We start from the raw sequence: 26,320 nt of genomic DNA on the forward strand, positions 1-26,320 counted from the left end.
AGTAACACACACACGCTCAGTAATACACACGCTCAGTAACACACACACTCAGTAACACACACACTCAGTAACACACACGCTCAGTAACACACACACTCAGTAACACACACACAGTAACACACACACACTCAGTAACACACTCAGTAACACACACACTCAGTAACACACACACTCAGTAACACACACACTCAGTAACACACACAGTAACACACACACATAATTTCAGTAACACACACATCCAGTAAATACACACTCAGTAACACGTAACACTCAGTAACACACTCAGTAACACACACTCAATGTACTCAGTAACACACACACTCAGTAACACACACTCAGTAACACACACTCAGTAACACACACACCAGTAAACACAGTAACACACACACCCTAGTAACACACTAGTAACACACACACTCAGTAACACACACACACTCAGTAACACACTCAGTAACACACACGCTCAGTAACACACACAGTAACACACACACACTCAGTAACACACACACTCAGTAACACACTCAGTAACACACACAGTAACACACACACACACCTGCCACTCAGTAACACACACGCTCAGTAACACACACACACTCAGTAACACACTCAGTAACACACACACTCAGTAACACACACACTCAGTAACACACACACTCAGTAACACACACAGTAACACACACACTCAGTAACACACTCAGTAACACACACACTCAGTAACACACTCAGTAACACACACACTCAGTAACACACTCAGTAACACACACGCTCAGTAACACACACACTCAGTAACACACACACTCAGTAACACACACACACTCAGTAACACACTCAGTAACACACACACACTCAGTAACACACACACGCTCAGTAACACACACGCTCAGTAACACACTCAGTAACACACACACTCAGTAACACACTCAGTAACACACTCAGTAACACACACACTCAGTAACACACTCAGTAACACACACACTCAGTAACACACTCAGTAACACACACACTCAGTAACACACACACTCAGTAACACACTCAGTAACACACAGTAACACACACACTCAGTAACACACTCAGTAACACACTCAGTAACACACACACTCAGTAACACACACACTCAGTAACACACTCAGTAACACACACTCAGTAACACACTCAGTAACACACACGCTCAGTAACAAACACAGTAACACACACACACTCAGTAACACACGCTCAGTAACACACACACTCAGTAACACACACTCAGTAACACACTCAGTAACACACTCAGTAACACACTCAGTAACACACGCTCAGTAACACACACACTCAGTAACACACACACTCAGTAACACACACACTCAGTAACACACTCAGTAACACACACGCTCAGTAACACACACGCTCAGTAACACACACACTCAGTAACACACACTCAGTAACACACACTCAGTAACACACTAACCGGTCATGTGACCTCCAGGCTGTGGGGCTTCAGTTCCGTCACACCGACAACATCAACCACTGGAGGGACGCCATGACCAGCCTGGGCCTGCCGCCGGTCAGTGAGCACGCACAGTATGGATCAGTGATCAGAGTATTGATCAGAGTATTGATCAGGATCAGAGTATTGATCAGTGATCAGAGTATTGATCAGTGATCAGAGTATTGATCAGGATCAGAGTATTGATCAGTGATCAGAGTATTGATCAGGATCAGAGTATTGATCAGTGATCAGAGTATTGATCAGGATCAGAGTATTGATCAGTGATCAGAGTATTGATCAGGATCAGAGTATTGATCAGGCACCACTGTGTTTCAGATCTTCCAGCCAGAAACTACAGACGTCTACGACAAGAAGAACATGCCGAGAGCTGTTTACTGTATCCACGCTCTGAGGTGAGCTCACCTGTCTGTCTTCCTCTTCCTGTTAACGGGTCTCTCTACCTCTCTCTTTCTACCTGTCTCTCTTTATCTCTCTCTACCTGTCTCTCTCTACCTGTCTCTCTTTATCTCTCTCTCTACCTGTCTCACTCCTTGTCTCTCTTTACCTGTCTCTTCATCTCTCTCTTTCTACCTGTCTCTCTTTATCTCTCTCTCTACCTGTGTCCAGTGGCGGTTCGTCCATAGGGGGCGCTAGGGCGGCGCCCCTCTTAAAATTTTGAGATGAAAAAAAATACATCCTGCCAAATCATTTAAGTAGTAAATATACCGTGTTGACGCGCTAAATGTGTGTGGGAGACCGTCAGCCTGTCAACAACCACTTAAGTTAATGTGAAAAAATATAATATATCGCCACTCATCCTCACGGAGAGAAGCCCCGCCCCCTTTACGGGCGCCGGCCCACCGTGTGTGCGGCAGCGAGCAAACATTTCACGGTCGTTTCAGCAAGGACGGCTTCTCATTGGCGGATGAAACGTGAATCTTGGGGCGCAGAAATGTGCGCTCATTGGCTAATGACATCGTTTTATTATTTCGCGTGACTGGACTATTCGGCCAATCAGAGACCGGTATCGTTCCCTCATCCAGAGAGCTCCAGGTAGCTAACGGAGCTGTTAGCTGGAGCTCAGTGAGTAATGCTGTTTAGTTTCCCCTGTCTGTTGTTCCAAAGGGACTGAAACTCTCTGGACTACAACGGGGGGAGGGGCCTAAAGAGCTGCAGACAAGTGGAAAGCACGAATGTTAACGCAGCATCTAGCTAAGAGCATGGAGCTAACAGCATGAAGCTAACTAGCTAACAGCAGGAAGCTAACGAGCTAACAGCATGAAGCTAACGAGCTAACAGCATGAAGCTAACTAGCTAACAGCACAGAGCTAACGAGCTAACAGCAGGAAGCTAACGAGCTAACAGCATGAAGCTAACGAGCTAACAGCATGAAGCTAACGAGCTAACAGCATGAAGCTAACCATCTAACAGCATGGAGCTAACCAGCTAACAGCATGGAGCTAACGAGCTAACAGCATGGAGCTAACGAGCTAACAGCATGAAGCTAACCAGCTAACAGCATGGAGCTAACGAGCTAACAGCATGAAGCTAACGAGCTAACAGCATGAAGCTAACCCTGTCTGCATCGAAACACAAGGAAGAAGTTGTGAAACAGACACATTCCCTCAGAATGATGATAGATAGATAGATAGATAGATAGATATATACTTTATTAATCCCCAAGGGGAAATTTGTCGAGTCAGTAGCAGCAACACACAAGAATAAAAAAACAAAACACAAAATATAAGAAGGGTTAGGGTGATCTGGCAAGAGGTGAACTGTTGTAGAGCCTCATAGCCGTCGGCAGGAATGTTCTCCTGTATCTCTCCTTGTGGCAGCGGAGCGTGAGGAGACGTCTGGAGAAAGTACTCCTCTGTCCCTGTAGGAGGTGGTGGAGAGGGTGGTCCGGGTTGTCCAATATGGACACAAGTTTCTTCAACGCCCTCCTTCCACCACCTGTTCCAGGTGCTCCAGCTGGCAGCCGATGATGGAGCCAGCCTTCCTAACCAGTTTGTTAAGACGGGCTGGTGTCACCGCCCGATGCTGCTCCCCAGCAGACAATGGCAAAGTGCAGCACACTGGCCACAACCGACTGGTAGAATAACTCCAGCATCTTGCTGCACACGTTGAAGGATCGCTTTCTCAGGAAAAGAGTCGACTCATCCCTTCTTGTACACAGCGTTGATGTTGGCCTTCCAGTTCAGTCGGCTGTCGATGGAGACGCCCAGGTACTTGTACCTCCCACCATGTCCACGCCCACCCCAGGACACTCAGAGGTGTAGAGCTGTCGCCTCCTCCTGAAGTCCACCACCATCTCTCTGGTCTTGGCCACGTTCAGCCGCAGGTGGTTCCCACCGGCCCACTTAACAAAGTCACTCACCACGCCCTGTCCTCCTCCTCCTGGCTCATCCTCCTAATACACCGACCACTGCAGAATCATCAGAGTACTACTGCAGATGGCATGACTGTTGTACTGGAAGTCACTGGTGTACAGGGTGAGGAGGAAGGGAGACAGAACAGTTCCTGTGGGGCTCCAACATCACTGACCACCGTTCCAGACAGCACACGGCCCATTCTGACAAACTGTGGTCTGCCTGTGAGGTAGTCAGTGATCCAGGAGATGGTGGACGCGTCCACACCGGCCACCCGCAGCTTCTCACTCAGCAGCAGTGGCTGGATGGAGGCTGATTACAAACATGATGACTTTAACCAGAGAGTTATGGAGACTTTAGAGAGAGGAGCGACTCTACAGGAGAGGCTCTGTCCCCATGGAACATGTGATCTGACTCTACTCTGTCCCCATGGAACATGTGATCTGACTCTACTCTGTCCCCATGGAACATGTGATCTGACTCTACTCTGTCCCCATGGAACATGTGATCTGACTCTACTCTGTCCCCATGGAACATGTGATCTCTGACTCTACTCTGTCCCCATGGAACATGTGATCTGACTCTACTCTGTCCCCATGGAACATGTGATCTGACTACTCTGTCCCCATGGAACATGTGATCTGACCTCTACTTGTCCCCATGGAACATGTGATCTGACTCTACTCTGTCCCCATGGAACATGTGATCTGACTCTACTCTGTCCCCATGGAACATGTGATCTGACTCTACTCTGTCCCCATGGAACATGTGATCTGACTCTACTCTGTCCCCATGGAACATGTGATCTGACTCTACTCTGTCCCCATGGAACATGTGATCTGACTCTACTCTGTCCCCATGGAACATGTGATCTGACTCTACTCTGTCCCCATGGAACATGTGATCTGACTCTACTCTGTCCCCATGGAACATGTGATCTGACTCTACTCTGTCCCCATGGAGCATGTGATCTGACTCTACTCTGTCCCCATGGAACATGTGATCTGACTCTACTCTGTCCCCATGGAACATGTGATCTGACTCTACTCTGTCCCCATGGAACATGTGATCTGACTATACTCTGTCCCCATGGAACATGTGATCTGACTCTACTCTGTCCCCATGGAACATGTGATCTGACTCTACTCTGTCCCCATGGAACATGTGATCTCTGACTCTACTCTGTCCCCATGGAACATGTGATCTGACTACTCTGTCCCCATGTAACATGTGATCTGACTCTACTCTGTCCCCATGGAACATGTGATCTGACTCTACTCTGTCCCCATGGAACATGTGATCTGACTCTACTCTGTCCCCATGGAACATGTGATCTCTGACTCTACTCTGTCCCCATGGAACATGTGATCTCTGACTACTCTGTCCCCATGGAACATGTGATCTGACTCTACTCTGTCCCCCATGGAACATGTGATCTGACTACTCTGTCCCCCATGGAACATGTGATCTGACTCTACTCTGTCCCCCATGTAACATGTGATCTGACTCTACTCTGTCCCCCATGTAACATGTGATCTCTGACTCTACTCTGTCCCCATGGAACATGTGATCTCTGACTCTACTCTGTCCCCATGGAACATGTGATCTGACTCTACTCTGTCCCCATGGAACATGTGATCTGACTCTACTCTGTCCCCATGGAACATGTGATCTGACTCTACTCTGTCCCCATGTAACATGTGATCTGACTCTACTCTGTCCCCATGGAACATGTGATCTGACTCTACTCTGTCCCCATGGAACATGTGATCTGACCCTACTCTGTCCCCATGGAACATGTGATCTGACTCTACTCTGTCCCCATGGAACATGTGATCTGACTCTACTCTGTCCCCATGGAACATGTGATCTGACTATACTCTGTCCCCATGGAACATGTGATCTGACTCACTCTGTCCCCATGGAACATGTGATCTGACTCTACTCTGTCCCCATGGAACATGTGATCTGACTCTACCTGTCCCCATGGAACATGTGATCTGACTCACTTGTCCCATGGAACATGTGATCTGACTCTACTCTGTCCCCATGGAACATGTGATCTGGACTCTACTCTGTCCCCATGGAACATGTGATCTGACTCTACTCTGTCCCCATGGAACATGTGATCTGACCCTACTCTGTCCCCATGGAACATGTGATCTGACCCTACTCTGTTCCCATGTAACATGTGTGATCTGACTCCTACTCTGTCCCCATGGAACATGTGTGATCTGACTCTACTCTGTCCCCATGGAACATGTGATCTGACCCTACTCTGTCCCCATGGAACATGTGATCTCTGACTCTTACTGTCCCCATGTAACATGTGATCTCTGACTTACTCTGTCCCCATGTAACATGTGATTCTGGACTCTACTCTGTCCCCATGGAACGTGATCTGACTCTCTGTCCCCATGGAACATGTGATCTCTGACTCTACTCTGTCCCCATGGAACATGTGGATCTCTGACTCTACTCTGTCCCCATGGAACATGTGATCTGACTCTACTCTGTCCCCATGGAACATGTGATCTGACTCTACTCTGTCCCCATGGAACATGTGATCTGACTCTACTCTGTCCCCATGGAACATGTGATCTCTGACTCTACTCTGTCCCCATAGAACATGTGATCTGACTACTCTGTCCCCATGGAACATGTGATTCTGACTTACCTGTCCCCATGGAACATTTGATCTCTGACTCTACTCTGTCCCTATGGAACATGTGATCTCTGACTCACTCTGTCCCCATGGAACATGTGATCTGGACTCTGACTCTCTGTCCCCATGAACATGTGATTCTCTGACTCTACTCTGTCCCCATGGAACATGTGATCTCTGGCTCTACTCTGTCCCCATGGAACATGTGATCTCTGACTCTACTCATGTCCCTCATGGAACATGTGATCTGACTCTACTCTGTCCCCATGTAACATGTGATCTCTGACTCTACTCTGTCCCCATGTAACATGTGATCTGACTCTACTCTGTCCCCATGTAACATGTGATCTCTGACTCTACTCTGTCCCCATGGAACATGTGATCTCTGACTCTACTCTGTCCCCATGGAACATGTGATCTCTGACTCTACTCTGTCCCCATGGAACATGTGATCTGACTCTACTCTGTCCCCATGGAACATGTGATCTCTGACTCTACTCTGTCCCCATGTAACATGTGATCTCTGACTCTACTCTGTCCCCATGGAACATGTGATCTCTGACTCTACTCTGTCCCCATGGAACATGTGATCTCTGACTCTACTCTGTCCCCATGGTAACATGTGATCTCTGACTCTACTCTGTCCCCATGGAACATGTGATCTCTGACTCTACTCTGTCCCCATGGAACATGTGATCTGACTCTACTCTGTCCCCATGGAACATGTGATCTGACTCTACTCTGTCCCCATGGAACATGTGATCTCTGACTCTACTCTGTCCCCATGGAACATGTGATCTCTGACTCTACTCTGTCCCCATGGAACATGTGATCTGACTCTCTCTGTCCCCATGGAACATGTGATCTGACTCTACTCTGTCCCCATGTAACATGTGATCTCTGACTCTACTCTGTCCCCATGGAACATGTGATCTCTGACTCTACTCTGTCCCCATGGAACATGTGATCTCTCTGACTCTACTCTGTCCCCATGTAACATGTGATCTCTGACTCTACTCTGTCCCCATGGAACATGTGATCTGACTCTACTCTGTCCCCATGGAACATGTGATCTCTGACTCTACTCTGTCCCCATGGAACATGTGATCTCTGACTCTACTCTGTCCCCATGGAACATGTGATCTGACTCTACTCTGTCCCCATGGAACATGTGATCTCTCTGACTCTACTCTGTCCCCATGGAACATGTGATCTCTGACTCTACTCTGTCCCCATGGAACATGTGATCTCTGACTCTACTCTGTCCCCATGGAACATGTGATCTCTGACTCTACTCTGTCCCCATGGAACATGTGATCTCTGACTCTACTCTGTCCCCATGGAACATGTGATCTCTGACTCTACTCTGTCCCCATGGAACATGTGATCTCTGACTCTACTCTGTCCCCATGTAACATGTGATCTGACTCTACTCTGTCCCCATGTAACATGTGATCTCTGACTCTACTCTGTCCCCATGGAACATGTGATCTCTGACTCTACTCTGTCCCCATGGAACATGTGATCTGACTCTACTCTGTCCCCATGGAACATGTGATCTCTGACTCTACTCTGTCCCCATGGAACATGTGATCTGACTCTACTCTGTCCCCATGGAACATGTGATCTGACTCTACTCTGTCCCCATGGAACATGTGATCTCTGACTCTACTCTGTCCCCATGGAACATGTGATCTCTGACTCTACTCTGTCCCCATGGAACATGTGATCTCTGACTCTACTCTGTCCCCATGGAACATGTGATCTCTGACTCTACTCTGTCCCCATGGAACATGTGATCTCTGACTCTACTCTGTCCCCATGGTAACATGTGATCTCTGACTCTACTCTGTCCCCATGTAACATGTGATCTGACTCCTCTGTCCCCATGTAACATGTGATCTGACTCTACTCTGTCCCCATGGAACATGTGATCTGACTCTACTCTGTCCCCATGAACATGTGATCTCTGACTCTACTCTGTCCCCATGGAACATGTGATCTCTGACTCTACTCTGTCCCCATGTAACATGTGATCTCTGACTCTACTCTGTCCCCATGGAACATGTGATCTCTGACTCTACTCTGTCCCCATGGAACATGTGATCTCTGACTCTACTCTGTCCCCATGGAACATGTGATCTCTGACTCTACTCTGTCCCCATGTAACATGTGATCTCTGACTCTACTCTGTCCCCATGTAACATGTGATCTCTGACTCTACTCTGTCCCCATGTAACATGTGATCTCTGACTCTACTCTGTCCCCATGGAACATGTGATCTCTGACTCTACTCTGTCCCCATGGAACATGTGATCTCTGACTCTACTCTGTCCCCATGTAACATGTGATCTCTGACTCTACTCTGTCCCCATGTAACATGTGATCTGACTCTACTCTGTCCCCATGTAACATGTGATCTCTGACTCTACTCTGTCCCCATGGAACATGTGATCTGACTCTACTCTGTCCCCATGTAACATGTGATCTCTGACTCTACTCTGTCCCCATGGAACATGTGATCTCTGACTCTACTCTGTCCCCATGGAACATGTGATCTCTCTGACTCTACTCTGTCCCCATGTAACATGTGATCTCTGACTCTACTCTGTCCCCATGTAACATGTGATCTGACTCTACTCTGTCCCCATGGAACATGTGATCTCTGACTCTACTCTGTCCCCATGTAACATGTGATCTCTGACTCTACTCTGTCCCCATGGAACATGTGATCTCTGACTCTACTCTGTCCCCATGTAACATGTGATCTCTGACTCTACTCTGTCCCCATGGAACATGTGATCTGACTCTACTCTGTCCCCATGGAACATGTGATCTCTGACTCTACTCTGTCCCCATGGAACATGTGATCTCTGACTCTACTCTGTCCCCATGTAACATGTGATCTCTGACTCTACTCTGTCCCCATGTAACATGTGATCTCTGACTCTACTCTGTCCCCATGTAACATGTGATCTCTGACTCTACTCTGTCCCCATGTAACATGTGATCTCTGACTCTACTCTGTCCCCATGTAACATGTGATCTCTGACTCTACTCTGTCCCCATGTAACATGTGATCTCTGACTCTACTCTGTCCCCATGGAACATGTGATCTCTGACTCTACTCTGTCCCCATGTAACATGTGATCTCTGACTCTACTCTGTCCCCATGTAACATGTGATCTCTGACTCTACTCTGTCCCCATGTAACATGTGATCTCTGACTCTACTCTGTCCCCATGTAACATGTGATCTCTGACTCTACTCTGTCCCCATGTAACATGTGATCTCTGACTCTACTCTGTCCCCATGTAACATGTGATCTCTGACTCTACTCTGTCCCCATGTAACATGTGATCTCTGACTCTACTCTGTCCCCATGTAACATGTGATCTCTGACTCTACTCTGTCCCCATGTAACATGTGATCTCTGACTCTACTCTGTCCCCATGTAACATGTGATCTCTGACTCTACTCTGTCCCCATGTAACATGTGATCTCTGACTCTACTCTGTCCCCATGTAACATGTGATCTCTGACTCTACTCTGTCCCCATGTAACATGTGATCTCTGACTCTACTCTGTCCCCATGTAACATGTGATCTCTGACTCTACTCTGTCCCCATGTAACATGTGATCTCTGACTCTACTCTGTCCCCATGTAACATGTGATCTCTGACTCTACTCTGTCCCCATGTAACATGTGATCTCTGACTCTACTCTGTCCCCATGTAACATGTGATCTCTGACTCTACTCTGTCCCCATGTAACATGTGATCTCTGACTTCTCACTCTGCCCCATGTAACATGTGATCTCTGACCTCTACTCTGTCCCCATGTACATGTGATCTCTCTGGACTACTCTGTCTCCCATGTAACGTGATTCTGACTCTACTCTGTCCCCATGCAACATGTGATCTCTCTGACTCTACTCTGTCCCCATGTAACATGTGATCTGTGACTCTACTCTGTCCCCATGTAACATGTGATCTCTGTGACTCTACTCTGTCCCCATGTAACATGTGATCTCTCTTGACTCTCCACTCTGTCCCCCATGGAACATGTGATCTCTGACTCTACTCTGTCCCCATGTAACATGTGATCTCTGGACTCTACTCTGTCCCCATGTAACATGTGATCTCTCTGACTCTACTCTGTCCCCATGTAACATGTGATCTCTGACTCTACTCTGTCCCCATGCAACATGTGATCTGTGTCTGATCTCTGTCTACTCTGTCCCCATGTAACATGTGATCTCTCTGACTCTACTCTGTCCCCATGTAACATGTGATCTCTCTGACTCTACTCTGTCCCCATGTAACATGTGATCTCTGACTCTACTCTGTCCCCATGTAACATGTGATCTCTCCGACTCTACTCTGTCCCCATGTAACATGTGATCTCTGACTCTACTCTGTCCCCATGTAACATGTGATCTCTGACTACTCTGTCCCCATGTAACATGTGATCTGACTCTACTCTGTCCCCATGTAACATGTGATCTCTGACTACTCTGTCCCCATGTAACATGTGATCTCTCTGACTCTACTCTGTCCCCATGTAACATGTGATCTCTCTGACTCTACTCTGTCCCCATGTAACATGTGATCTCTCTGACTCTACTCTGTCCCCATGGAACATGTGATCTCTCTGACTCTGTCCCCATGTAACATGTGATCTCTGACTCTCTGTCCCCATGTAACATGTGATCTCTGACTCTACTCTGTCCCCATGTAACATGTGATCTCTGACTCTACTCTGTCCCCATGTAACATGTGATCTCTGACTACTCTGTCCCCATGTAACATGTGATCTCTGACTCTACTCTGTCCCCCATGTAACATGTGATCTCTCTGACTCTACTCTGTCCCCATGTAACATGTGATCTCTCTGACTCTACTCTGTCCCCATGTAACATGTGATCTCTGACTCTACTCTGTCCCCATGTAACATGTGATCTCTGACTCTACTCTGTCCCCATGGAACATGTGATCTCTGACTCTACTCTGTCCCCATGTAACATGTGATCTCTGACTCTACTCTGTCCCCATGTAACATGTGATCTCTCTGACTCTACTCTGTCCCCATGTAACATGTGATCTCTGACTCTACTCTGTCCCCCATGTAACATGTGATCTCTCTGACTCTACTCTGTCCCCATGTAACATGTGATCTCTGACTCTACTCTGTCCCCATGTAACATGTGATCTCTGACTCTACTCTGTCCCCATGTAACATGTGATCTCTGACTCTACTCTGTCCCCATGTAACATGTGATCTCTGACTCTCTGTCCCCATGTAACATGTGATCTCTCTGACTCTACTCTGTCCCCCCATGTAACATGTGATCTCTGACTACTCTGTCCCCATGTAACATGTGATCTCTCTGACTCTACTCTGTCCCCATGTAACATGTGATCTCTGACTCTACTCTGTCCCCATGTAACATGTGATCTCTCTGACTCTACTCTGTCCCCATGTAACATGTGATCTCTCTGACTCTACTCTGTCCCCATGTAACATGTGATCTCTGACTCTACTCTGTCCCCATGTAACATGTGATCTCTCTGACTCTACTCTGTCCCCATGTAACATGTGATCTCTGACTCTACTCTGTCCCCATGTAACATGTGATCTCTCTGACTCTACTCTGTCCCCATGTAACATGTGATCTCTGACTCTACTCTGTCCCCATGTAACCTCTCTGACTCTACTCTGTCCCCATGTAACATGTGATCTCTGACTCTACTCTGTCCCCATGTAACATGTGATCTCTGACTCTACTCTGTCCCCATGTGATCTCTCTGACTCTACTCTGTCCCCATGTAACATGTGATCTCTGACTCTACTCTGTCCCCATGTAACATGTGATCTCTGACTCTACTCTGTCCCCATGTAACATGTGATCTCTGACTCTACTCTGTCCCCATGTAACATGTGATCTCTGACTCTACTCTGTCCCCATGTAACATGTGATCTCTGACTCTACTCTGTCCCCCATGTAACATGTGATCTCTCTGACTACTCTGTCCCCATGTAACATGTGATCTCTGACTCTACTCTGTCCCCATGTAACATGTGATCTCTGACTCTACTCTGTCCCCATGTAACATGTGATCTCTGACTCTACTCTGTCCCCATGTAACATGTGATCTCTGACTTACCTGTCCCCATGTAACATGTGATCTCTGACTCTACTCTGTCCCCATGTAACATGTGATCTCTGACTCTACTCTGTCCCCATGTAACATGTGATCTCTGACTCTACTCTGTCCCCATGTAACATGTGATCTCTCTGACTCTACTCTGTCCCCATGTAACATGTGATCTCTGACTCTACTCTGTCCCCATGTAACATGTGATCTCTGACTCTACTCTGTCCCCATGTAACATGTGATCTCTCTGACTCTACTCTGTCCCCATGTAACATGTGATCTCTCTGACTCTACTCTGTCCCCATGTAACATGTGATCTCTGACTCTACTCTGTCCCCATGTAACATGTGATCTCTCTGACTCTACTCTGTCCCCATGTAACATGTGATCTCTCTGACTCTACTCTGTCCCCATGTAACATGTGATCTCTGACTCTACTCTGTCCCCATGTAACATGTGATCTCTGACTCTGAACCTCTTCCATGTAACATGTGACTGACTCTTCTTCCCCATGTGTGTGACCTCTCTCTGCTCCCATGTGTCTGAAGCCCCGCCCCCCATGTTCCTTCAAGCTGCTCTGAGCCTCTAAAGTCACAGTGTGTTTAGTTGTTGTTGGACCGTGTTGAGCACGCTGTGTTCTTTAAATAAAGCTTTGTGTTCTAATATATTCTACTCACAACCTCTTTCTCATTGTTGAGTGATATTTAAACCGCGTCGCCCAACTGCCCCCCCAAAAAAATCACCAGCCGCCACTGGTCACTACCTGTCTCACTACCTGTCTCACTACCTGTCTCTCTTTATCTGTCTCTCTCCCTGTCTCTCTCTCTCTCTCGCTCTCTCTACCTGTCTCTCTCTACCTGTCTCTCTTTATCTGTCTCTCTCTACCTGTCTCTCTTTATCTGTCTCTCTCTACCTGTCTCTCTTTATCTGTCTCTCTCTCCCTGTCTCTCTCTACCTGTCTCTCTTTATCTGTCTCTCTACCTGTCTCTCTTTATCTGTCTCTCTCTCCCTGTCTCTCTTTATCTGTCTCTCTACCTGTCTCTCTTTATCTCTCTCTACCTGTCTTTCTACCTGTCTCTCTTTATCTCTCTCTACCTGTCTCTCTACCTGTCTTTCTACCTGTCTTTCTACCTGTCTCTCTTTATCTCTCTCTACCTGTCTTTCTACCTGTCTCTCTTTATCTCTCTCTACCTGTCTCTCTCTACCTGTCTTTCTACCTGTCTCTCTTTATCTCTCTCTCTACCTGTCTCTCTGCAGCATGTACCTGTACAGACTGGGTCTGGCTCCTCAGATCCAGGACCTTTATGGAAAAGTCAAGTTCACAGGTGAATATGAGGATGAGCATTAATCAGTGTGTGTGTGTAGCATTCATCTGTGTGTAGCATTAATCTGTGTGTGTAGCACCAGTGTGTGTATCATTAATCAGTGTAGCATTAATCGGTGTGTAGCATTAATCGGTGTGTAGCATTAATCGGTGTGTGTAGCATTAATCGGTGTGTAGCATTAATCGGTGTGTGTAGCATTAATCGGTGTGTGTAGCATTAATCGGTGTGTGTAGCATTAATCGGTGTGTAGCATTAATCGGTGTGTAGCATTAATCGGTGTGTAGCATTAATCGGTGTGTGTAGCATTAATCGGTGTGTAGCATTAATCGGTGTGTGTAGCATTAATCGGTGTGTAGCATTAATCGGTGTGTAGCATTAATCGGTGTGTGTAGCATTAATCGGTCTGTGTAGCATTAATCGGTGTGTAGCATATCATATTAATCAGTGTAGCTCATTGTGTGCGTGTGCAGAGGAGGAGATCGACCACATGAAGGCGGAGCTTGATAAATATGGGATCCAGATGCCGGCGTTCAACAAGATCGGAGGCATTCTGGCCAATGAGCTGTCAGTAGACGAGGCTGCAGGTAGAGACGAGCTGATTGGCTGAGAGCTCAGACGGGAAGAGGAGGAGTCTAACTCTGTTTCCATCAGGCCACGCAGCGGTGATAGCCATTAACGAGGCGGTGGACAGAGGTCAGGTGGAGGTCACGGCGGAGGCCCTGAGGAACCCCAGCGCCATGATCAGCGGCCTGCAGGGGGCGCTGATGAGCGTCTACCAGGAGATGCTGCAGCACGCCAGGGCCCGCAAGAAGGAGGGGCCTCGGGGGGTGAGGAGCGCTCTGATTGGACCGGCAGGAGACCCGCCCACTGGGGGGAGTGTGTTCTTACGTGTGTCTCTGTGTGTGTGTGTCTCTGTGTGTGTGTCTCTGTCTGTGTGTCTCTGTGTGTCTCTGTGTGTGTGTGTCTCTCTGTGTGTGTGTGTGTGTGTCTCTGTGTGTCTCTGTGTGTGTGTCTCTCTGTGTGTGTGTCTCCCTGTGTGTGTGTGTCTCTGTGTGTGTGTCTCTGTGTGTGTCTGTGTGTGTGTGTGTGTCTCTGTGTGTGTGTGTGTGTCTCTGTGTGTGTGTGTGTGTCTCTGTGTGTCTCTGTGTGTGTGTGTCTCTGTGTGTGTCTCTGTGTGTGTGTCTCTGTGTGTGTGTGTGTGTGTGTCTCCCTGTGTGTGTGTCTCTGTGTGTGTGTCTCTGTGTGTGTGTGTGTGTGTGTGTGTCTCTGTGTGTGTGTGTGTGTGTGTGTGTGTGTCTCTGTGTGTGTGTGTGTGTGTGTGTCTCTCTGTGTGTGTCAGGAGGAGAACGATATCTACGAAGAGTTTTTGACTCGGAGAGAAATCCAGGAAAACATCAACATCGTCAACAGTGAGTTAAACATTATTGATGGTATTGATCATATTGCTATTGATCATATTATTGGTATTGATCATATTGATGGTATTGATCATATTGCTATTGATCATATTATTAGTATTGATCATATTGCTATTGATGGTATTGATCATATTGCTATTGATCTCTCTCAGTCCGCTCTGCAGTGGAGCAGGTGGATGAAGCTCTGGACTGTGCAGATGAACTGGCTCTGCTCTGCGCTCTGCAGCTGCCGTGTTTGGCCCTCAGGAGCCTCCGTCCCGACCACGGGCCCTGGTACCAGGACCAGCTGTCTGCAGACCGCCAGCAGAAGGCCCTGGTGCGCCTTATACACAGAAATACACTTCGCCTGCCACATAGTCCCACAGTCACCTGATAGCCTTGAGTGACACACATGTCTGACCTCTGACCCCAGGAGGGCTGTGTGGATCCTCTGGAGCCTGAAGAGCTGCAGGAAGGTGTTGCCATCGCCAACCAGGACGCCCACACAGCCAGAGCCAGTAGGTCCCACACCCGCTCTGTCCCAGCCCACGCTCCCCATGCTGACCCACTTCAACTCCCCACGCTGACCCACTTCAACTCCCCACGCTGACCCACTTCAACTCCCCACGCTGACCCACTTCAACTCCCCATGCTGACCCACTTCAACTCCCCATGCTGACCCACTTCAACTCCCCACACTGACCCACTTCAACTCCCCACGCTGACCTACTTCAACTCCCCACGCTGACCCACTTCAACATGACACTTGTGTGTGTGTGTGTGTGTGTGTCAGTGAATGCAGCGGTCCAGACAGTGAACGCCTCCCTCCGGCTCACTGACCCCCGTCACACAGTCAGCTGTCTGATGACCTCTGACCTCCAGCTGCCTGAAGTGTTTCCATTCGCTGCTGCTCTTTATCACAGAGAGCTGCAGCTGCTGCAGAGGCAGACCGCCCAGGTACACACACACACACACACACACACGTAAACACACACACACACACACACACACACACGTACACCTTGGATCTACATGTTATCAATCATAATCTGCGTGTGTTACCTGTTTGCTCCACCAGGGGACGCTGCAGCAGGAGGAGCTGTTCGTTGCCGTGGAAATGCTGTCAGCTGTTGCTCTCATCAATCAGGCGGTGGAGGCGGGGCATCTGCAGCAGGTCAGCTTCTCATTGGTCAGTCCGGCTGCAGGACTCTCAGACGTAGACCAGACCCTGATGGACAGGTAAGGCTGTGCATCCCAAAGTACAGGTGTTCCTAACAGAGTGGTGGTGATGATGATGGTGGTGATGTCATCGTCAGGTACTTTGAGTGTCTGCTTGCTGTGAAGCAGCAGCGGGGCAGAGACCTGCTGACCTGGAACCAGCTGCAGGAAGTGATCCACTCTGCCAACAACTCTGTGCAGGACGAACACCAACGTAAGCAAAGCACACCTGCACAGGTACGCCCTCTGACCTCTGAGTGACCTCTGACCTGTGGCCTTCAGAGCTGCTGTCTGTCGGCCAGGTGAACGAGGCCGTGACCAATGGAGACGCTCAGAAGCTGCTGTCTGCTCTGCTACTGCCCTCCTGTGGTGTGGAGGAGGTCCTACCTGGCAACACCTGCAGATACCTGACCCTGCTGAGCAGAGCCAGGCAGCTCAAAGCTCAGGTAACCACAGGTCACCACAGGTCATCACAGGTCACTAGAGACAGGTCACTAGAGACAGGTCACTAGACACAGGTCACTAGAGACAGGTCACTAGAGACAGGTCACTAGACACAGGTCACTAGAGACAGGTCACTAGAGACAGGTCACTAGACACAGGTCACTAGAGACAGGTCACTAGACACAGGTCACTAGACACAGGTCACTAGAGACAGGTCACTAGAGACAGGTCACTAGACACAGGTCACTAGACACAGGTCACTAGAGACAGGTCACTAGAGACAGGTCACTAGACACAGGTCACTAGAGACAGGTCACTAGACACAGGTCACTAGAGACAGGTCACTAGACACAGGTCACTAGAGACAGGTCACTAGACACAGGTCACTAGACACAGGTCACTAGACACAGGTCACTAGAGACAGGTCACTAGACACAGGTCACTAGACACAGGTCACTAGACACAGGTCACTAGACACAGGTCACTAGAGACAGGTCACTAGAGACAGGTCACTAGACACAGGTCACTGGAGACAGGTCACTAGACACAGGTCACTAGACACAGGTCACTAGACACAGGTCACTAGACACAGGTCACTAGAGACAGGTCACTAGACACAGGTCACTAGAGACAGGTCACTAGACACAGGTCACTAGACACAGGTCACTAGAGACAGGTCACTAGACACAGGTCACTAGACACAGGTCACTAGAGACAGGTCACTAGACACAGGTCACTAGACACAGGTCACTAGACACAGGTCACTACAGGTCACTAGAGACAGGTCACTAGAGACAGGTCACTAGACACAGGTCACTAGACACAGGTCACTAGAGACAGGTCACTAGACACAGGTCACTAGACACAGGTCACTAGAGACAGGTCACTAGAGACAGGTCACTAGAGACAGGTCACTAGACACAGGTCACTAGAGACAGGTCACTAGAGACAGGTCACTAGACACAGGTCACTAGACACAGGTCACTAGACACAGGTCACTAGACACAGGTCACTAGACACAGGTCACTAGAGACAGGTCACTAGACACAGGTCACTAGACACAGGTCACTAGAGACAGGTCACTAGAGACAGGTCACTAGAGACAGGTCACTAGAGACAGGTCACTAGAGACAGGTCACTAGACACAGGTCACTAGAGACAGGTCACTAGAGACAGGTCACTGAGACAGGTCACTAGAGATGGGTCACTAGACACGGGTCACTAGACACAGGTCACTAGAGACAGGTCACTAGACACAGGTCACTAGAGACAGGTCACTAGACACAGGTCACTAGACACAGGTCACTAGAGACAGGTCACTAGAGACAGGTCACTAGACACAGGTCACTAGACACAGGTCACTAGAGACGGGTCACTAGAGACGGGTCACTAGAGACGGGTCACTAGACACGGGTCACTAGACACGGGTCACTAGACACGGGTCACTAGAGACAGGTCACTAGACACAGGTCACTAGAGACAGGTCACTAGACACGGGTCACTAGACACGGGTCACTAGACACGGGTCACTAGAGACGGGTCACTAGACACGGGTCACTAGACACGGGTCACTAGACACAGGTCACTAGACACAGGTCACTAGACACAGGTCACTAGAGACAGGTCACTAGACACGGGTCACTAGACACGGGTCACTAGAGACGGGTCACTAGAGATGGGTCACTAGACACGGGTCACTAGACACAGGTCACTAGACACAGGTCACTAGACACAGGTCACTAGAGACAGGTCACTAGACACGGGTCACTAGACACAGGTCACTAGACACGGGTCACTAGAGATGGGTCACTAGACACGGGTCACTAGACACAGGTCACTAGACACAGGTCACTAGACACAGGTCACTAGACACAGGTCACTAGACACAGGTCACTAGACACAGGTCACTAGACACAGGTCACTAGAGACGGGTCACTAGACACGGGTCACTAGACACAGGTCACTAGACACAGGTCACTAGACACAGGTCACTAGAGATGGGTCACTAGACACGGGTCACTAGAGATGGGTCACTAGACACGGGTCACTAGACACAGGTCACTAGACACAGGTCACTAGACACAGGTCACTAGACACAGGTCACTAGAGACAGGTCACTAGACACGGGTCACTAGACACAGGTCACTAGACACGGGTCACTAGAGACGGGTCACTAGACACGGGTCACTAGACACGGGTCACTAGACACGGGTCACTAGACACAGGTCACTAGACACAGGTCACTAGAGACAGGTCACTAGAGACAGGTCACTAGACACGGGTCACTAGAGACAGGTCACTAGACACAGGTCACTAGAGACAGGTCACTAGACACAGGTCACTAGACACAGGTCACTAGAGACAGGTCACTAGACACAGGTCACTAGAGACAGGTCACTAGAGACAGGTCACTAGACACGGGTCACTAGACACAGGTCACTAGACACGGGTCACTAGAGATGGGTCACTAGACACGGGTCACTAGACACGGGTCACTAGAGACAGGTCACTAGAGACAGGTCACTAGAGACAGGTCACTAGAGACAGGTCACTAGACACAGGTCACTAGAGACAGGTCACTAGACACAGGTCACTAGACACAGGTCACTAGACACAGGTCACTAGAGACAGGTCACTAGACACAGGTCACTAGAGACAGGTCACTAGACACGGGTCACTAGACACGGGTCACTAGACACGGGTCACTAGAGACGGGTCACTAGACACGGGTCACTAGTCACGGGTCACTAGACACGGGTCACTAGACACGGGTCACTAGAGACGGGTCACTAGACACAGGTCACTAGACACGGGTCACTAGACACGGGTCACTAGAGACGGGTCACTAGAGATGGGTCACTAGACACGGGTCACTAGACACGGGTCACTAGACACAGGTCACTAGACACAGGTCACTAGACACAGGTCACTAGAGACGGGTCACTAGACACGGGTCACTAGACACGGGTCACTAGACACGGGTCACTAGACACGGGTCACTAGACACGGGTCACTAGAGACAGGTCACTAGAGACAGGTCACTAGAGACAGGTCACTAGACACAGGTCACTAGAGACAGGTCACTAGAGACAGGTCACTAGACACAGGTCACTAGACACAGGTCACTAGACACAGGTCACTAGAGACAGGTCACTAGACACGGGTCACTAGACACGGGTCACTAGAGACAGGTCACTAGAGGTCACTAGACACGGGTCACTAGACACAGGTCACTAGACACAGGTCACTAGACACAGGTCACTAGACACAGGTCACTAGACACAGGTCACTAGACACAGGTCACTAGACAAGGGTCACTAGACACGGGTCACTAGAGACAGGTCACTAGAGACAGGTCACTAGACACAGGTCACTAGAGACAAGTCACTAGAGACAGGTCACTAGACACAGGTCACTAGAGACAGGTCACTAGACACAGGTCACTAGAGACAGGTCACTAGACACAGGTCACTAGAGACAGGTCACTAGAGACAGGTCACTAGACACAGGTCACTAGAGACAGGTCACTAGACACAGGTCACTAGACACAGGTCACTAGACAAGGGTCACTAGACACGGGTCACTAGAGACAGGTCACTAGAGACAGGTCACTAGAGACAGGTCACTAGACACAGGTCACTAGACACAGGTCACTAGACACAGGTCACTAGAGGTCACTAGACACAGGTCACTAGAGACAGGTCACTAGACACAGGTCACTAGAGACAGGTCACTAGACACAGGTCACTAGACACAGGTCACTAGAGACAGGTCACTAGACACAGGTCACTAGAGACAGGTCACTAGACACAGGTCACTAGAGACAGGTCACTAGACACAGGTCACTAGACACAGGTCACTAGACACGGGTCACTAGAGGTCACTAGACACGGGTCACTAGACACAGGTCACTAGAGACAGGTCACTAGACACAGGTCACTAGAGACAGGTCACTAGAGACAGGTCACTAGAGACAGGTCACTAGACACAGGTCACTAGACACAGGTCACTAGACACAGGTCACTAGACACAGGTCACTAGACACAGGTCACTAGACACAGGTCACTAGAGACAGGTCACTAGAGACAGGTCACTAGACACAGGTCACTAGACACAGGTCACTAGAGACAGGTCACTAGACACAGGTCACTAGAGACAGGTTACTAGAGACAGGTCACTAGAGACAGGTCACTAGAGACAGGTCACTAGACACAGGTCACTAGAGACAGGTCACTAGACACAGGTCACTAGACACAGGTCACTAGACACAGGTCACTAGACACAGGTCACTAGAGACAGGTCACTAGACACAGGTCACTAGACACAGGTCACTAGAGACAGGTCACTAGACACAGGTCACTAGAGACAGGTCACTAGAGACAGGTCACTAGACACAGGTCACTAGACACAGGTCACTAGACACAGGTCACTAGAGACGGGTCACTAGAGACAGGTCACTAGACACAGGTCACTAGACACAGGTCACTAGAGACAGGTCACTAGAGACAGGTCACTAGAGACAGGTCACTAGACACAGGTCACTAGAGACAGGTCACTAGAGACAGGTCACTAGAGACAGGTCACTAGACACAGGTCACTAGACACAGGTCACTAGAGACAGGTCACTAGAGACAGGTCACTAGAGACAGGTCACTAGAGACAGGTCACTAGAGACAGGTCACTAGACACAGGTCACTAGAGACAGGTCACTAGAGACAGGTCACTAGACACAGGTCACTAGACACAGGTCACTAGACACAGGTCACTAGACACAGGTCACTAGACACAGGTCACTAGAGACAGGTCACTAGACACAGGTCACTAGACACAGGTCACTAGACACAGGTCACTAGACACAGGTCACTAGACACAGGTCACTAGAGACAGGTCACTAGAGACAGGTCACTAGACACAGGTCACTAGAGACAGGTCACTAGACACAGGTCACTAGACACAGGTCACTAGAGACAGGTTACTAGAGACAGGTCACTAGAGACAGGTCACTAGACACAGGTCACTAGACACAGGTCACTAGAGACAGGTCACTAGACACAGGTCACTAGACACAGGTCACTAGAGACAGGTCACTAGAGACAGGTCACTAGACACAGGTCACTAGAGACAGGTCACTAGAGACAGGTCACTAGAGACAGGTCACTAGACACAGGTCACTAGAGACAGGTCACTAGACACAGGTCACTAGAGACAGGTCACTAGACAGGTCACTAGACAGGTCACTAGAGACAGGTCACTAGAGACAGGTCACTAGAGACAGGTCACTAGACACAGGTCACTAGACACAGGTCACTAGACACAGGTCACTAGAGACAGGTCACTAGAGACGGGTCACTAGACACGGGTCACTAGACACGGGTCACTAGAGACGGGTCACTAGACACGGGTCACTAGACACAGGTCACTAGACACAGGTCACTAGACACAGGTCACTAGAGACAGGTCACTAGACACGGGTCACTAGACACAGGTCACTAGAGACAGGTCACTAGACACAGGTCACTAGAGATGGGTCACTAGACACGGGTCACTAGAGATGGGTCACTAGACACGGGTCACTAGACACAGGTCACTAGACACAGGTCACTAGACACAGGTCACTAGACACAGGTCACTAGACACAGGTCACTAGACACAGGTCACTAGAGACGGGTCACTAGACACGGGTCACTAGACACAGGTCACTAGACACGGGTCACTAGACACAGGTCACTAGACAGGTCACTAGACACAGGTCACTAGACACAGGTCACTAGAGACGGGTCACTAGACACGGGTCACTAGACACAGGTCACTAGACACGGGTCACTAGAGATGGGTCACTAGACACGGGTCACTAGACACAGGTCACTAGACACAGGTCACTAGACACAGGTCACTAGACACAGGTCACTAGACACAGGTCACTAGAGACAGGTCACTAGACACGGGTCACTAGAGATGGGTCACTAGACACGGGTCACTAGACACAGGTCACTAGACACAGGTCACTAGACACAGGTCACTAGACACAGGTCACTAGACACAGGTCACTAGACACAGGTCACTAGAGACAGGTCACTAGACACGGGTCACTAGACACAGGTCACTAGACACAGGTCACTAGACACAGGTCACTAGAGATGGGTCACTAGACACGGGTCACTAGAGATGGGTCACTAGACACGGGTCACTAGACACAGGTCACTAGACACAGGTCACTAGACACAGGTCACTAGAGACAGGTCACTAGACACGGGTCACTAGACACAGGTCACTAGACACGGGTCACTAGAGACGGGTCACTAGACACGGGTCACTAGACACGGGTCACTAGACACAGGTCACTAGACACAGGTCACTAGACACAGGTCACTAGAGACAGGTCACTAGACACGGGTCACTAGACACAGGTCACTAGACACGGGTCACTAGAGATGGGTCACTAGACACGGGTCACTAGACACAGGTCACTAGACACAGGTCACTAGACACAGGTCACTAGAGACAGGTCACTAGACACAGGTCACTAGAGACAGGTCACTAGACACAGGTCACTAGACACAGGTCACTAGACACAGGTCACTAGAGACAGGTCACTAGACACAGGTCACTAGAGACAGGTCACTAGACACAGGTCACTAGACACAGGTCACTAGACAGGTCACTAGAGACGGGTCACTAGACACAGGTCACAAGACACGGGTCACTAGACACGGGTCACTAGACACGGGTCACTAGAGACAGGTCACTAGACACAGGTCACTAGACACGGGTCACTAGACACGGGTCACTAGAGGTCACTAGACACGGGTCACTAGAGGTCACTAGACACGGGTCACTAGACACGGGTCACTAGACACAGGTCACTAGACACAGGTCACTAGAGACAGGTCACTAGACACAGGTCACTAGAGACAGGTCACTAGACACAGGTCACTAGAGACAGGTCACTAGACACAGGTCACTAGAGACAGGTCACTAGACACAGGTCACTAGAGACAGGTCACTAGAGACAGGTCACTAGACACAGGTCACTAGACACAGGTCACTAGAGACAGGTCACTAGACACAGGTCACTAGACACGGGTCACTAGACACGGGTCACTAGACACAGGTCACTAGACACAGGTCACTAGACACAGGTCACTAGACACAGGTCACTAGACACAGGTCACTAGACACAGGTCACTAGACACAGGTCACTAGACACAGGTCACTAGACACAGGTCACTAGACACAGGTCACTAGAGACAGGTCACTAGAGACAGGTCACTAGACACAGGTCACTAGAGACAGGTCACTAGAGACAGGTCACTAGACACAGGTCACTAGAGACAGGTCACTAGACACAGGTCACTAGAGACAGGTCACTAGACACAGGTCACTAGAGACAGGTCACTAGACACAGGTCACTAGAGACAGGTCACTAGACACAGGTCACTAGACACAGGTCACTAGACACAGGTCACTAGACACAGGTCACTAGACACAGGTCACTAGACACAGGTCACTAGACACAGGTCACTAGAGACAGGTCACTAGACACAGGTCACTAGAGACAGGTCACTAGACACAGGTCACTAGACACAGGTCACTAGACACAGGTCACTAGACACAGGTCACTAGACACAGGTCACTAGAGACAGGTCACTAGACACAGGTCACTAGACACAGGTCACTAGACACGGGTCACTAGAGGTCACTAGACACGGGTCACTAGAGGTCACTAGACACGGGTCACTAGACACAGGTCACTAGAGACAGGTCACTAGAGACAGGTCACTAGAGACAGGTCACTAGAGACAGGTCACTAGACACAGGTCACTAGACACAGGTCACTAGAGACAGGTCACTAGACACAGGTCACTAGACACAGGTCACTAGAGACAGGTCACTAGACACAGGTCACTAGAGACAGGTCACTAGAGACAGGTCACTAGACACAGGTCACTAGACACAGGTCACTAGAGACAGGTCACTAGACACAGGTCACTAGACACAGGTCACTAGACACAGGTCACTAGAGACAGGTCACTAGAGACAGGTCACTAGAGACAGGTCACTAGAGACAGGTCACTAGACACAGGTCACTAGAGACAGGTCACTAGACACAGGTCACTAGACACAGGTCACTAGAGACAGGTCACTAGAGACAGGTCACTAGAGACAGGTCACTAGACACAGGTCACTAGACACAGGTCACTAGAGACAGGTCACTAGACACAGGTCACTAGAGACAGGTCACTAGAGACAGGTCACTAGAGACAGGTCACTAGAGACAGGTCACTAGACACAGGTCACTAGAGACAGGTCACTAGACACAGGTCACTAGACACAGGTCACTAGACACAGGTCACTAGACACAGGTCACTAGAGACAGGTCACTAGACACAGGTCACTAGACACAGGTCACTAGAGACAGGTCACTAGACACAGGTCACTAGAGACAGGTCACTAGAGACAGGTCACTAGACACAGGTCACTAGAGACAGGTCACTAGAGACAGGTCACTAGACACAGGTCACTAGACACAGGTCACTAGAGACAGGTCACTAGAGACAGGTCACTGAGACAGGTCACTAGAGACAGGTCACTAGACACAGGTCACTAGAGACAGGTCACTAGAGACAGGTCACTAGACACAGGTCACTAGACACAGGTCACTAGAGACAGGTCACTAGACACAGGTCACTAGAGACAGGTCACTAGACACAGGTCACTAGACACAGGTCACTAGAGACAGGTCACTAGACACAGGTCACTAGAGACAGGTCACTAGACACAGGTCACTAGACACAGGTCACTAGAGACAGGTCACTAGAGACAGGTCACTAGAGACAGGTCACTAGACACAGGTCACTAGAGACAGGTCACTAGAGACAGGTCACTAGACACAGGTCACTAGACACAGGTCACTAGAGACAGGTCACTAGAGACAGGTCACTAGAGACAGGTCACTAGACACAGGTCACTAGAGACAGGTCACTAGACACAGGTCACTAGACACAGGTCACTAGACACAGGTCACTAGACACAGGTCACTAGAGACAGGTCACTAGACACAGGTCACTAGACACAGGTCACTAGAGACAGGTCACTAGACACAGGTCACTAGAGACAGGTCACTAGAGACAGGTCACTAGACACAGGTCACTAGACACAGGTCACTAGACACAGGTCACTAGAGACAGGTCACTAGAGACAGGTCACTAGAGACAGGTCACTAGAGACAGGTCACTAGACACAGGTCACTAGAGACAGGTCACTAGAGACAGGTCA

General features: G+C 49.3%; 1 protein-coding gene across 1 annotated transcript in view; it reads left to right on the forward strand.

Moving 5' to 3' along the window:
* The window catches only part of LOC130213174 (ras GTPase-activating-like protein IQGAP3), a 74,764-nt gene that overhangs the window by 3,046 nt on the left and 45,398 nt on the right, over nucleotides 1–26,320 (forward strand). Inside the window, 12 exon segments of the mRNA XM_056444640.1 lie at nucleotides 1,463–1,540; nucleotides 1,802–1,878; nucleotides 13,918–13,985; nucleotides 14,456–14,569; nucleotides 14,637–14,812; nucleotides 15,325–15,394; nucleotides 15,556–15,719; nucleotides 15,816–15,900; nucleotides 16,176–16,339; nucleotides 16,461–16,621; nucleotides 16,699–16,814; nucleotides 16,883–17,046. Coding sequence (XP_056300615.1) covers nucleotides 1,463–1,540; nucleotides 1,802–1,878; nucleotides 13,918–13,985; nucleotides 14,456–14,569; nucleotides 14,637–14,812; nucleotides 15,325–15,394; nucleotides 15,556–15,719; nucleotides 15,816–15,900; nucleotides 16,176–16,339; nucleotides 16,461–16,621; nucleotides 16,699–16,814; nucleotides 16,883–17,046 — 1,437 coding nt within the window.

Source organism: Pseudoliparis swirei, chromosome 22 (genome assembly GCF_029220125.1).
Source record: "Pseudoliparis swirei isolate HS2019 ecotype Mariana Trench chromosome 22, NWPU_hadal_v1, whole genome shotgun sequence".
NCBI classification, from domain to species: Eukaryota; Metazoa; Chordata; class Actinopteri; order Perciformes; family Liparidae; genus Pseudoliparis; species Pseudoliparis swirei.